The sequence below is a fragment of the Emydura macquarii genome, unplaced genomic scaffold (genome assembly GCF_026122565.2).
Source record: "Emydura macquarii macquarii isolate MOO-44397 ecotype Brisbane River unplaced genomic scaffold, CSIRO-AGI_Emac_v2 contig_1230, whole genome shotgun sequence".
NCBI classification, from domain to species: Eukaryota; Metazoa; Chordata; order Testudines; family Chelidae; genus Emydura; species Emydura macquarii.
Genome location: NW_027131367.1, coordinates 1,744,519 through 1,758,513, shown reverse-complemented (window position 1 = coordinate 1,758,513; position 13,995 = coordinate 1,744,519). Strand labels below are relative to the sequence as shown.

At 59.6% G+C, this 13,995-nt stretch overlaps 1 protein-coding gene across 1 annotated transcript; it reads right to left on the bottom strand.

The window, feature by feature from the left end:
• SLC26A11 (solute carrier family 26 member 11) lies at positions 1–13,901 on the bottom strand. The gene is made up of 17 exons (XM_067547212.1): positions 13,527–13,901; positions 12,174–12,554; positions 11,502–11,694; positions 11,225–11,310; positions 9,175–9,254; positions 7,387–7,529; positions 6,619–6,794; positions 6,156–6,228; positions 5,479–5,529; positions 5,142–5,202; positions 4,606–4,661; positions 4,258–4,398; positions 3,301–3,428; positions 2,724–2,823; positions 2,002–2,135; positions 1,409–1,481; positions 1–974 (listed from the first exon to the last, which is right to left on the bottom strand). The coding sequence occupies exons 2-17, from the start codon at positions 12,369–12,371 to the stop codon at positions 877–879; spliced, it is 1,791 nt and encodes a 596-aa protein (XP_067403313.1). The 5' UTR covers positions 12,372–12,554; positions 13,527–13,901; the 3' UTR covers positions 1–876.
• Positions 13,902–13,995: the final 94 nt, after the last annotated feature.

Here is a 13,995-nt window from a genome sequence, read left to right as displayed (position 1 = left end):
TGGGGAGGTCTAGAGGGGATGGGAGGGGGCACTTTGTTCCCTATTGATGGGCGCAGCTAAAAGCTACGTAAACCTGAAGAATCTGAGTCAGGGTGCCCCAAGCGCCTCCTCCAAAAGACACCCAAGCACAGTTCTCACCCGGCCACTGCCTACGCTACCTCCACCCCTCTGCAGACAATGACACCCCCATCATTCCCTGTCTGAAATAGATTTGTCTTGTCCATGATGTCACGAAAGTGCTAGGGCCCTGCCTGAGTCCTCGAGATCAGTTTCGGCCACAGAGCCCACCCAGACTCGGCAGGCAACAGGGGCCACGGCAGGTTGCATCTGCTCACTCTAGGTCTCAATGTGTGCCAGCATCCTCCAGGTACATGATCCCCATGCAGCCCATCGGGGTTTGGCTGGATTCTCCATTCCCTGTCCCTGCAGGGATTGTCCCTTGATGTTCAAACACCCTCCGCACCATCCCACCTCCTCCTCCACCTCCTCCAAGGCCTGGGTGATTCAAGGGAAACATAAAGCCAGAAGTGTACAAGAGACTCTGGAAGGCCATGTCGCCATCCCCAGATACGATGAGCTTTCCACCACCAGCTAGCAACGGGCTCCTACATGTCAGGGGGCTCAGTGCTTCCTGGGACAGAGCAATGGAGAAACAACAAGGTTTTCATCCCCTCCCCCAACAACATCCCTGGTCGGCGCGTCCCCCCTCTCCGCGGGTACACTGCCTTAAAGAGCACCAGGAGCTATCCAGGGCAGGAGCGATGGGCAGGGCATGTGTCCATTCACCAGAGCATCCGGGAGACACCAGTCTCAGGCAAGGAGACCCTCCGCCATCTTTGAGGGCAAAGGGTTGCTGCCCACGGCCCCTCCTCATCCTCACTGGATAAGCCCTGATGTTGGCAGCATGTTCTCGCGGCTGGCGTTGTAAAGCAGGACTCGACTGCTGCCATCAAGATCTACTCCATGGCCCTTCTCTGCAGGAGAGGCAGGGGTAGCGAGGGTTGGGGAGAGAGAGAGGAAGGCAAAACAGGAACATTTAAAGCAAAGGCCTGGGCTCAGCTGAGATGCCTTGACAGATTCAGAGGCATTTAACTTCTAGAGGCTGAATTCCAGCTCTGAAGAAATAGGAGGAGTCTCTCTTAGGGCAGCCAGGCCAGCAAGCTTTCCCCCGCCTCCTCCCCCCCCCCCGCCCAGGGGGCTCCAGATCCATCTAACCCCACAAGCTCTTTCTCTGCTAACCACCAGAGGGATTCACTTCAGCAGGTCTCCCCAGAGTCCCAATCAGCAGCAGCTCCCGGTCGGAACACTTGGGGCGTTTCTCGAGGTTACTGCGTGTTGCTGGATTCCACGCCAGAAGCACATCAGCCTTTCCCAGCCTTACAGGGAGCAGGGCCCTGACCTCACTTACCTGCCTCCTCCAGGCTGGGGAAATGTTGGAATCCTTCCAGGTCTGCAGACAGCAAGACTTGGAGAACATGAGCCTGCGAGGAGAGGCGACAAGGGAACAGGGTGAGGGTGGCTGTGACATTCCAGCTTCCATCACTCGCAGAGACAGCAAAGACTTCCCGGCGTTCGTCCTGGCAGGCTCAGGAAGGGAGGCTGGGCCGAGTCGACCCCAAGAGCTCAGTCCCCAGGTAGAAGCAGCAGAGATGAGAGCCGCAGCCCCTCCCCGCCACCTGACCCAGGAGTTAACCCCAGATTCTGCAGTCTGACGATGCCATGCTCCCTCTTGGCCTGAGCAGCCAAGCCACAATGCATGCTGGGCCATGCCTTTGCAACTGCAGTGATGGCAGCTGATGTCGGCCGTGTTAGCGGCAAGTGAGGTGCAGGCTTCAGGTTCCTGACAAATTGCGTGTGCAGCCCCAAGTTTTAGAGCTTCCTTTGGGGAAGCAAATTCAGCTGAGCTAATCCAGCGACCCGTCCACCGGAGAACATGGCAGCAGTCTTGGTTTGGAAGAAGCTGCATGACAAGTGCCCATGTCCCTGGTCCGACCCACACACCTGCAAGGCCGAGAAGGTCAGGGTGACACCCCTTCTCTGGAATTCCTGCAGCAGGTCCGCCAGCCCCATCACCACCGTATAATCCATGCTGCTGATGTGGGTGCAGTCCAGGATGACGCAGCGTGGCGGAGACGCTGAGGGGAGAATACCAGGTGGTCACCTCCCTGGCATTTCCAGCAGAACATTCACCAGCCCCCTGGGCAGGAAACTTAAAGCAGGAATCGATCTTCCTGGGCCTGACCGGTTTGAGTGTTGGCACGAGTTCAGCCAAGCTTCTGCCTGTCCTGCCACACCCAGCCAGCCCTGTACAAGCGTGCTGCAAGCGTGCTGAAGGCCAGACAAGCCTCAATAGCTGGACCAATGGGTCGTGCCCAGGCAGGGTGAATCCCAGTCCAATGCCAGCTATGGCTTCCCCCAGGGTCTCTTCCCTACGAGCCGCAGCTGCAGGGGGAGGCTCTCAGGGGCCGGCCGGGGGTCAAGCTGGCTGATTACAGGAGGTTTCAGTATCAGCTTCATGGGCATTTGCCCGAGAAGTTGATCTGACTTTGGGGCCGTAGCTATCCAGGCTGACAAAGGCCCCACTGTGGAGCAGCTGTGCTGACCCTGTTTATATTCAGAGGCTGCTGGGAAGAGGCCAGCACAGGCCGCAAGCACAGCGTTGAACCAAGGGTGTGTTTGGCTTGTAACAGACAGGCTGATGGTCAGGACAGAGTGCACCATACCTGCCAGGGCCCATCTGTGCATGGCATCTCGGAAGAACTCAACAGCGGGGAAATGCAGGCCGCTCGCAGGCTGCACGAGAAGCACCCCCTGCCCTGAAACCTGCAGGAGAGCCAAGAGGGGCAGGCTGAGAGGTGGCTGCGTTGGGTAACGTAACACACTCCAAAGACGCAGCCCAGAGCCAGGGTCCCCCTCACAGTGGAGGTGGGTGGCTAGGCAACACAGCCAGCCACCGGCCCTCACTCTGAAGGGCTGCCTCTCACCACACACCCATGCTTCCCTCCCACCCCACACAGATGGGCTGGCATTTGTGCACAGTGGGAATGGAGGGCCTCAAACGTCATTAATGCTAGGAAACCCTGCCCACCCCCTCCTGAGCTGCCTGGCTAGCCTTCTCTTTGTGTCCGGGGGATGCCTCTCTGCACCAGACCTGGGGCAGATCGGGGACGTGGGGGTGAGAAGAGAACACAATGCACCCCGTTCTCCCTCCAGGTCGATGCCTGTGGCAATAGCGACACCTGCCCACCTCGTGGGGACCCTACTGCCGCTGAGCCCCACACGAGGAGGTCTGAACCGAACCTTTATCCGGGGTCTGGCAATGGTGTAGAGCAGCAGAACGCCTGAGACCAGAACGCCGGCCACGATGCCGTACTGAACCTCCCAGAAGCAGAGCAGGAAAGTCACAGCCAGTGGCAGAAGGTCCAGCCCTGAGTGCGAGAACCCGATCACTGCCTCGCCCCATCCTTCCACCCGCCCACACTGCAGCTGTGCCGGGAAGCCCAGTGAGTTAGACAGCAGCCTGTGGGGCCAGGGGAAAGGGAATCGTTCGCATCAATGGAGAGGGAGCAGAGATTCGTCTGCAGATGGCGGAGCGGCAGGGGGAGGGCCCAGGCAGGGGTGTTCAGGGCTAACACAAAACCTGAACGTCTTGGTGCTGCCTGAATGCGTCAATCCCAAAACCCAGGCTAGTGCAACAGGAAGGCTAACAGACACGGGGAGGGGAGGCGAGGGGATACTCAAAGGCCTCATCTCAAGACGGGCAGAGTCTGGGGCTACGTCCCTTCTGGCCTGGTCTTGGGGCAGGGAGCCGGAGAACACCAGGCCAAAATTCCCGCCCTGGGACACGTGGATGTTTGGCAGCAGCCTGGACGTGAGAAGTGCTACGCAGGTGCTGACTGTTATCATGCTCGCTGTCCCCTCTCGATCCAGGGCCCCCACCAGGCATCCAGGGGAGGGGACTTCATTCCAGCCACGTGTGGGGCACACACACACACACACACGTGCGACTGGCACTCTCGGGTCTCCGCGTGACTGGCACGCATCCAGCCGAAGCAGCACCCTGCCTGGCCGGAAGCGCTGTGTGCCGCCCACAGCAGAGACTGGAGCTCGTACCCACCCAACCCTTTCCAAAGGACCGCCAGGAACGGCCAGCAGGTGGCGCGGCATCCCTTCGACCCGGCCCCCCACGCTGAAACCATGCCACCCAGCAGGAATTTGTGCTGGGCGGGGAGGAATTAAGGCGGCTCACGCCCGTACTTTTAACCCGCCACAGGGTTCGGAAGATCCCGGCATCAAACATCGGAGCCACGGCACAAATGATGACAGCCGCCAGGGCCGCCTTGGGGATGTAATAGAAGAGCGAGGTCAGGTAGGCCAGGGAGAGCAGGACCAGGATCCCTGGGGGGAGACAAGGCGGATGTGAGCACGGCCACCCCGACCCCGACCCGCAACCCGACTCCTCTGAACCGCCCTCGCCTGCCCGCTCCCAGCCCAGCCCCACAGCAGGCTGAGAACAGCAGTCACTAACAGGATGTAAAACACGGGGGAAGCCCCAACTGAGTCCCAGGTGCCCTCTAGCCACTGGGTGAGAGCAGCAACACCTACCGGTTATCAGCCCCCCCGCGGGGGTGCACACGCCCGTCTGCGCATTCACCGCTGTCCTGCAACACAAACCAAAGGCACCTTACAGGCCGCCCCGGAGAAGAACCACGGCCAGCTCCCTTCCCACCGAGGGCAGAGGGGGGGAGAGGGGCCAGTGCCGGCTCCCCAGTGCCATGAGGGTGGGAGCTGCCGGATGGACTCAGAGTCACAAGAAGAGGGAGGGGGAGACAGACCCCACCCTGAGCTGGTCTGTCTGTCCATCTGTCCAGAGACCAGCCCCTCCCCAAGGTGTGACTCTTTCTCCTTTTAATCACCACCTGCGTAGGAGCTAAAGCAAACCCCGAGGCTCCGGCCGGGCACTCCTGCTGTCCAAGGGACCACAGGGGACATGACAGGCTGGAGTCAGGGCAAAGCTGGCCACCTACTCCAAACACGGCCCATGGACAGGAGCCAGAGGGAAACGGGCTCCTCTCAGCTGGCTGGCATCCAACCCTGGGACCCAGTGGGGCTCACGGCCCCTGCCGAGTGGTGCTACTCACCGCCCAAAGCTGCCGGTGACGGGATAGGAGGAGACGAAGGAGCCCAGGAGGTTGGTGAGGCCTGTCGTGGGGGGAGAGAAGGGATGTTGTGAATGGCGCAGTCAGGCGGGGAGTCAAGATGCTGCCCGGGGCCAGGGGGGGAGGAACGGGCCCGGTCCCACAGTCCCCATCAACTCCAGCTCAATACGGGGCAACCACCACCAAGGCCCCTTCCAGTCAGCAGACGAGGGTCCATAGAGATTCTGGAGTCCCAACCCCAGGCCAAGCTGCAGAGACGCTCCCCCCGCCACATACACCATGCCCTGGCAAACCCCCGCCCCCCCCGCTGAGCTCTTACCCATCGCCAGCAGCTCCTGGTTGGGGTCGATTCTGTAATTGTTCTGCGAGGCTGAAAGAAGACAGGGGTGACTGTGCAGAACCGCCCCCTTTATCCCAGAGTTTCCCTGTGAACCCCGGGCCAGCACAAAAGAGTCTGCAGCCAGCAGGCAAGGGGGCAGCGGGGCACACGGAGGGTCAGGACAGTCACTGCAAGGGAATGATCCTGGCGCCACCCAGTGCAGCCTGAGTCACAGGCCCCATGGGACCCCCTTTCACCACCTTCGCCCTGCAGGTCACGCTCCCCGCACCAGGAAAGCCATAACAGGCCGTAACAACGCTGAGCCCCTGCCTTGGTGGTGAAAAGCCCAGACACACGGGGCGTGGGGAACGTCTCTACCCCCTTTGGATACCCAGGAGCTACCTCACCAGGGCAACAAACTGCGGGGGAAATGCCCAGTTGTGGGGGGGAATGTACCAGGTGACCGTCTGCCTGTCCCTCCCCAGACACTGACCCCTCACTCCAGGGGACAGCCCCTCAGTCACTTCCTTCCTGCACCCCCTGTGCTTTTCTTTGACGTGTGGAAGGTGAATCCCACCCAAAGGCCCGGGGCAGCTGAATCCAGCCCCTTCATTCCCCATGTGAGGAGCGAAGGCTCTGGGAGCCCCAAACACCGCACAGAAGCCCCGACGCCGTACCGAAGGCCTTGGCGATAGCAATGGTCTCCAGCAGGCCCATGAGCGGCACCACAGCCAGTCCAGCTCCCAGCTCCTGGCGTGGAGAAGGAAGAAACCAGGACAAATGTCATAGCACAGAGCATTGCACCTCTCTGCACCGTCCCCCCATCCCCGAGGGCAGCAGGACGTGCCAGTCCCATGCAGGAGTCTCCCATGATGCAGCTCAGCCGAGCAAAGGGAGATGGGAACCCCAGCTCCACCAACGCCCAGGGCACATACGCGCTGGAGGGCAGGTCACCCCAAGGCTCCATGCATCCAGCCCCATCTGCTCCCCCGCTGGAGGGCAGAGGAGCAAGCGGGAGAAGCCCCAATTCCCAGTGGGATTCTGCCCTTCCTGCACTTGCTCAGCCATCTCAAGGTGCAGCACGGAATGAGCGCGCCACCCTGGGGAGCCCACCGGCCCCCACCACCCAGCTTCACTCACCTGCACCATCTCGCTGAAGGGCACCGTGCTGTTGGCTGTGGCCTTAAAGAAAGGCGGCAGCTGGAAGGGAGGAAGCCCCTGGGGCGTCTCCCCCGTGAGGGTGAATGGCTGGGAGCCCATCACCTGGAAGGAGTAAGCGACCAGGCCAGCAAACAGGACCACGAGTGCATTGCGAGCTACATCAGAGAGGAAAGGACCACGGTGAAAGCACCGCTCCCAGCCCAGTGGCACACGGACACTACGGGGCTGGGCACGGTGGAGAGACATGCACTGGGGGGGTCCTCTCCAGCCCAGCCAGTGGACGCCTGCTGTCCATAAGAGCAGGGGCAGCAGCAGAGTGAGCCTCCCACCACTGGGCCTCCGCCCGGCCTGGAGAGACCCACGGTGCAAGGGGCGTTCAGTCTCCACAGCCCACTCAGTCCTGGGCCTCTCCATGGAGGCTGCCCACGAGGTCAGGCACTGCCGGTCAGGACAATGGCTTGGACCGCTGCCCCTCCGAGGGAAAGACCCATCTCGCACAAGGGCCCCCGAGTGGCCGTCCCATCAGGACAATTTCTGGTCCTCACGGCCCATCACAACCCCTCAGAGCCAACTGGGCCAAAGCTCTCCGCCAGCAGGCGTTTGCTGCAGACACATGATGTGCCCCTTCTCCCTCCTTGCAGGGTCCTCCGTTTCTGCTCCTCACCCGCTGACCCTGGTTAACTCCCCGGCCGTAGGGGTGTTGCAAGCGGACGTCACTCCGAGCAGGGCAGGGCAAAGCCAACAAACCTGTTGCGGCGGCCCAGACAATAAGACGACTGATCCTGATGGACACCAGCTCCACCCGACGGATCCTGGGGATGTGGCATTTCATGGCCCGGAGCCCCACAAGCGCTGCCAGGCAGGCCAGCCCCAGGACAGCATCCCCGGCCCTGCAAACGCACCAAACCCAGGCCACGTCACAATGTGCTGCAACGGTTCTCTCTGGGGAGCAGGGCCCTGCCCAGGCTCCCGTTCTGAGCGAGGAGACTCATCTGTGCAGCAATCAGATCAGTTCTCAGCGAACAGGGAGAAGGACCCAGGGCAGAAACCAGACAGGCACCAGGGGAGCAGGCTCCACTTCCAACCAGAACTGGCCAGGGGCAACCATTCCCCTCCCCCCTCCATTTCAGCCCCTCATTGCTGCTGCAAAGGGCATGTGCTCTGGCCTCAGTGTCCAACATGTATCGAGGGTGGATGGGGCTGTGCCAGGGGTGTGAAGTCATGGGGCAAAGCCTGTGCAATGGGGCGCTCGCCCCCACACTAGCCCTGGAAGGGTTATTAGAAGCCAGAGAGGCCAATTAGCCATAGGCTGCACCTGGAGCGGAGCAAGGACCCAGAGAGCCTTAATCAGGGATGAAGCTCATGCAGGGGGAGCTGGCCACAGAGAAGGGGGCTGCAGTCCCGCTCCTGGAAACCGGGGCGGGGAGAGCAGGAGCCTGTCGTAGGAGGGTCGGAAGCAGCCAGGGAAGGGGCAGTGCAGGCTGAGAGAGCAGAGCTGAGCTGAGCTGCTGGTTTGAAGGCTCTGGATTGGAACCAGGTGGAGGGGTTGGGCCCAGATTCCCTTGCAAGGCACTATGGGAGTGGCCCAGTCAGCGCAGTGGATACGGAGACTCTGAGACCCTGTGGAGAGAGACCCTGGAAGGGGAGGAGGACTGTGACTTGGCTGAGGGCTAAGCCACGGAGAGGCACTGCAGCTCTTGACCAGCAAGAGGGGGGCTGCAGAGCAAGTGCATGAGGCCACAGGCTTGGAGACTGCATGACAGGGTGCGGACAGGGGCCAGCTAATTGCCCAGACGAGCCACGAGGCGGCACAGCCGAGCAGGGAGTAGCACGTGCCCGTTACACCCTGTCACTTGCTCACCGGAGGGGCACTTAACAGAGGCAGGGCAGCGTGGGCACAGAGACAACTGAGGGCAGCGATCGGGGGGGCAGTGCTCCCAGGCACCAGGGCTGGCTTGAACCGAGAGCCATGGAAGTAATTGCAAAACCATGCTCCGAAGTGGCCCTAGCCTGTGTTTGCCAGAAGCTGGGAAGGGGTGGCAGGGGATGGGTCACTGGATGACTGCCTGTTCTCTTCCTTCCCTCTATGGCACCTGGCCCTGGCCACAGGATATGGGGCTGGACGGATCATTGGGCTGACCCAGTGTGGCCGTTCTTACCTGCTCCATCCTTTTGGATTGGCAACACGCCGACTGGCCCAATTCCCTGCTCTAGCAGAGGGACTGGGGAAGGAGGCAATTCACAGCTCCGTTTTCCACTCCATCCCCCCTTTCTGGCAACTTGGGAGGCCATGAACGGTTAGGCTGACCCCATGTCCCCACCCCCCAAACCAGGCCAACATGACGGAGGACATGGAGTATAGTTTTGGACTGGCGCAGGGCAGAGTCTGGGGCTTGTGCCTGGTGTGACCTGACGGCCGATGCTGCAGGCAGCTGCAGCTTTCCCAGCCCTGCACTCCCCGCAGCTCCACGCCAGCCGCTGCCAGGACGTTGATCAAAACAATGAGCTCGGAAGAGCACACAGATGTCTGCTGACCTGGTCTCCCCGATTCGCCGGAAGGTGTGATACACCTGCAGGAAAAACTGGCGTGGAATGTCGCGCAGCCCCAGGATGTTCTGTGCAAACAAACAAAGGCCGGATGAATGCCCAGCACAGCCTCAGCTCACTAAATGCACCTCACAGGGTGCCCCCGCTGACAGACCGAAGCAGTATGGCATTGGACGCTCCCCCTCCCCACGGCTCTGGCCCATGCGGTGCCTTTCCTGCCCTGCTACCTGGGAGTTTTCATCAGGGACCAGACCACGTAGCAGTGTGCAAACCGCTGGCAAAGCAATTTTCTCCAGAACCTTCCCCTCCCCTGCCCCTTCCCCCTGCCTCCAGGAACTCTGTGGGGAAACAGCTCCCATTCTCCTGGTGCTGAGGACGCCCCAGCCCCATGGAGACAGAGTCCTGCTTTCCATACAATCAGACAAGCTCTCCCAACTGGGGCATTCAAGCTGGGGTGATTCTCTTGCCCCCTGACTTCCCTCCGCTCGAGTTCTCATGTCACCAGAGGCTGACAGTGAATGTGGCGAAAGAGCTTAAAGGTTCCTCCTAGACACAGCACTTGATGAAGCCGTAAGAGATTAGCTGGTGTTTTCTGTTGTCTGGGACCTTGCGAAGCATATGCTGACCCCACATCCCTGTCTGATTACGGTCAACCACAAAGGAAACGTAGCAATACCGAAAACCACCACAAGGAATGAAGAGGATTGGCCAAGTCAGGGACCAGTCAAACCACACAGACAATCCCAGCCCCCTGGAGAAAAACCACACAACAAAGCAATCAGAGGATATAGATTGATACAGACTGGGAAGAACTGGCAGGGAAGTAGCAGTGGGTGGTAACCTGGGCAGCAGTGACCACGAGATGGTCGAGTTCAGGATCCTGACAAAGGATGACAGGAGAACAGCAGGACACGGACCCTGGACTTCAGAAAAACAGACTTTGACTCCCTCAGGGCAGGATCCCCTGGGAGGCTAATATGAGGGGGAAAGGAGTCCAGGAGAGCTGGCTGTGTTTTAAAGAAACCTTATTGATGGTGCAAGAACAAACCATCCCAATCTGCAGAAAGAATAGCAAATATGGCAAGTGACCAACTTGGCTTAACAAAGTCGTCTTCGGTGAGCTTAAACACAAAATGGAAGCTTACAAGAAGTGGAAGCTTGGTCAGATGACTAGGGAGGATTATAAAAATACTGCTCGAGCAGGCAGGAGTGAAATCAGGAAGGTCAAAGCAGAACTGGAGTTGCAGCTAGCAAGGGACATGAAGGGTAACAGGAAGGGTTTTAATTAACTGCATTAGTAGGAGCATTGCCAGCAGATCGAGGGAAGTGATTGTTTCCCCTCTATTCAGCACTGGTTTTTAAGGCCTCCTTGATAAAACCCTGGCTGGGATGATTTAGCTAAGGTGAGTCCTGCTTTAAGCAGGGGGTTGGACTAGATGACCTCCTGAGGTCCCTTCCAACCCTCATCTTCTGTGATTCTAGGATTTTTGCTGCGGCATCCAAGTGTATCCCCCTCTTCCCTCATCGCCAGAGAGGAAGATGGCATATTCGTAGGGGAAGCATGCAGCTTGGTTTAGCTTAGTCCACACAGACAGCAGCCAGGCCATAGTTACCAGGTCCCTCAGGACCCCCGGCCGGGGACTGGACGTAACCTCCTTTTTCACCAGCAGAACGTCACACGGCATGTCCACTCGCCCCAGCACGGAGCATGCTGGCTCTGCAGCGCTCCCACCTCTGGGAGGGAGAGAGCGAGGAACCCAGTTTGGGTCACCAGCCTGGCAGTGCCGAGCACTCACCCCATCTCGCCAGCCTTGCAAAATCTTTCTAGTGCACTCATCTCACGCAACTCTTACTCGTTTGTTTTGGGAGGGGCAAATGAAATACCCTTCCTACGTCCACTATCACCACCGCGCTGAGCTGAGCAAGTAGACTGTGGACCTGGGTTGGTGAATCTTCATGTCAATTTTGCAAGGCTGCATTAGGCGACAGGGCAAGTTAAACTAAAGAAATGGACACGGCCACGAGGAGAGGATCCTACCTTGACCTGGTTGAAGCTAATGGTGATCGAAGCAGCCGAGGTAAACCCTTTAATGACGGGGCAGGCAATGAAGTCCAGTAGGAAACCTGTAAGGGATGGAAATTGCTATAAGCGAGCTGCTCTCCTTGGTACTGGCTCACACATGCACCGGGCAAGGCTTCATAAGCCATAGCTGGACAAGAGCAGAGACTTTTGGCGGGGGTGGGGGAGGGACAAGGAGCTAGAACAAGAGAAGCATCATACAAAAACAAGGCCTGATGTGGCCACAGCATCTCACCGAGGTGCAGGAGACCCATGGCTAGCTGGATACAGCCCGACAGGAAGGTAAGCAGGATGGCATAGGTAGGGTCATGGAACGCATAGGCAGAGACCAGCAGCGACATAATGGCCGTTGGACCCAGCGTCACATCTTTTGAGGTCCCCAGAAGGCAGTAGACGAAGCAGCCCATGAAGGAGGAATACAGACCATACTGCACAGGAACAAACAGCACCTTCAGCACCAGAATCGCACCGGCCTGGGAGCCTGGTCTGACCATTCCAAGAACTGGGCATTATGAAAGGATGGCTGGGATTGCTTAACAAAGGTTCTGGCCACGGAAGTATCCCAGTGGAACTTACTAGTCAATCGTTAGAAGAAACGTAGGTAGCACGTTCATCACCAGGGTGGCTGTACCACAGACTTTCTACAAGAGGAACGTGGATGGTCCCAGGAGGATGCATGCCTTCAGCCGCCCAACGCGCCCAAGGCACAGCTGGATCCGCCAGAACCACACAGCTGGCCATGTGTTATTGCCCAACTAACACCCACCCAGCCATCCGGCTGTAACAATCTTCACCATTCTGCCAGGCTATGCTAGCACACTGCCCCCTGCAATCACCCCCCTTTATAATGCTCCAAACGCCGAGTTTTTGCAGTGGTCTAGAATCCGTCTAGCATCTAGCAGCCCACCTGAACTGGGAGGCCGGCCACCTCCGCATAGGCCAGCGCTTGTGGCACGACCGTCAGGCCCACGGTCACACCAGCGACGAGATCGAACTGCAGCCACTGTAGAGAATACTGGGGCAGCCACCTGAGGACAGGGAACCTCCTCTGCACTGTGTGGTAGGAGCAACATCGCTCTGGGGCCGCTCGGTCCTGCTCTGCCATTGCAGGTTTCTCGGGGACTCAGGCCAGTGTGTAAAACATTCCTGGCTCAGCGGGGTCGGTCAGGGCACAGCGAGAATCCCCTGCAGATATCTCAGGGGACATGGTGACCGAAAGCAGACCGCCTCCTCGGCAGTTCTGGTCAACAGAGCTCTCCTCCAATCAACGTCTGGTTCTCCAAAATTCCTGCGTGGGAAGGAGGGTCAGAGACTCAGCCTAGGCCTGGTGGGATTCTTGGGACACTCTCTGTGCATTCATAACACCAATCAATGGACTCCTGGCCTTCCTGTCCCCTATCAAGGCCCAGACCGAGAGACTCCTGCACCTCCTCCATTCACCTGGGGAGGTCTCCTGGGGCAGAGGCTTGCCCTTAGGGGCAAGTACAAAGAACTTCCCAGGTGGGATTTTTCTACCCTCTCAAATGGACTCCGGCTCCCTCTCCAGGCTAGCTGCAGTCCAGGGCAGGTCCCGAGGGGCTTGACTGGGCACAGCTCTGCTCAACTCCGTGTTCTCTCTCTCTCTCTTTGGCAAACAGAAGGCAATAGGGAGTTTTTACATGGGGCTGCAGAGAAACAAGGAGAGCCTCTTCCCCTTCGCCCCCAGGAACACCCACCACGTGAGTCTGGGCAGCAGGTCAGCCAGCAGGGGCTAGTTTGCTCTGATTATTTTTTCAAAGCCCAGGGCCGAGAACAGAGACAGACCAGTCGGTGCTGGCTGGATCCATGGCAGGGACAGGCTGCACACGCCTCTCCACCTGCTCGGGGCCAAGGTGGCAAAGACCCACAATGAGGGACACGACAAACATCATTTCACACAGGAATATGGACAAAGATAGATGAGAACTGGAAAGGGTACAGAGAAGGGCAGCTGACATGATCAGGGGTCTGGAGCAGCTTCCACAGGAGGAGAGAGTAAAAAGAGCAGGAGTGTGTAGGTGAGAAAAGAGAGGACAAAGGGGGGATGTGACAGAGGTCCACACAGTCAGGGCTGGTGCAGAGAAAGTGAGGACAGGTCATTTACCCGTCACATGACACAAGAACCAGGGGTCACTGGATGAAATTAACAGGCAGCAGGTTTCCAAGGAAGCACTGCCTCACACAAGGCCCAGCCACCCTTGGAACTCCTCGCCAGGGGATGTTGTGGAGACCCAGACTGTACCTGGGTTCAAATGCCAGCCCAGGCTCCGGGTGTCCCTATAAGCCGCTGGCTGCCAGAGGCTGGCCCCGGACGCCAGGGGACGGGACGGATCCTTCGATCCGCGCCGGGTCTCTTCGCTCCCTTTGAAGCACCCCCGGGCTTGGCCGCCGGGCAGGATCCCGGGCATGCGAGGCGGACCCGGGTCGGCCGGTCCCTCTGTCCTTAGACCTAGCGCAGGGCGAGGCTCCTGCCCGCGGCGCAGCGACGCCGGGACGCCCGGGGCAGGGGCCCGGCGGCGCTAAACGATCCCCAGCGGCAGCCGCCCGGCCCGGAGAGCTCCGGCGGCCCCAGCCCGCGGGCCGCCCTGCCCTGCCCTGCCCTGCCCGTCCCCGCAGCTTCGCCCGCTCCCGGAGCGGCTGCGGCCCCCGCGGCTTGGAGCCCCCGCTGCCGGCCCCGCACTCACCCGACCCGGCGGCCCGGCTCGAGCGGA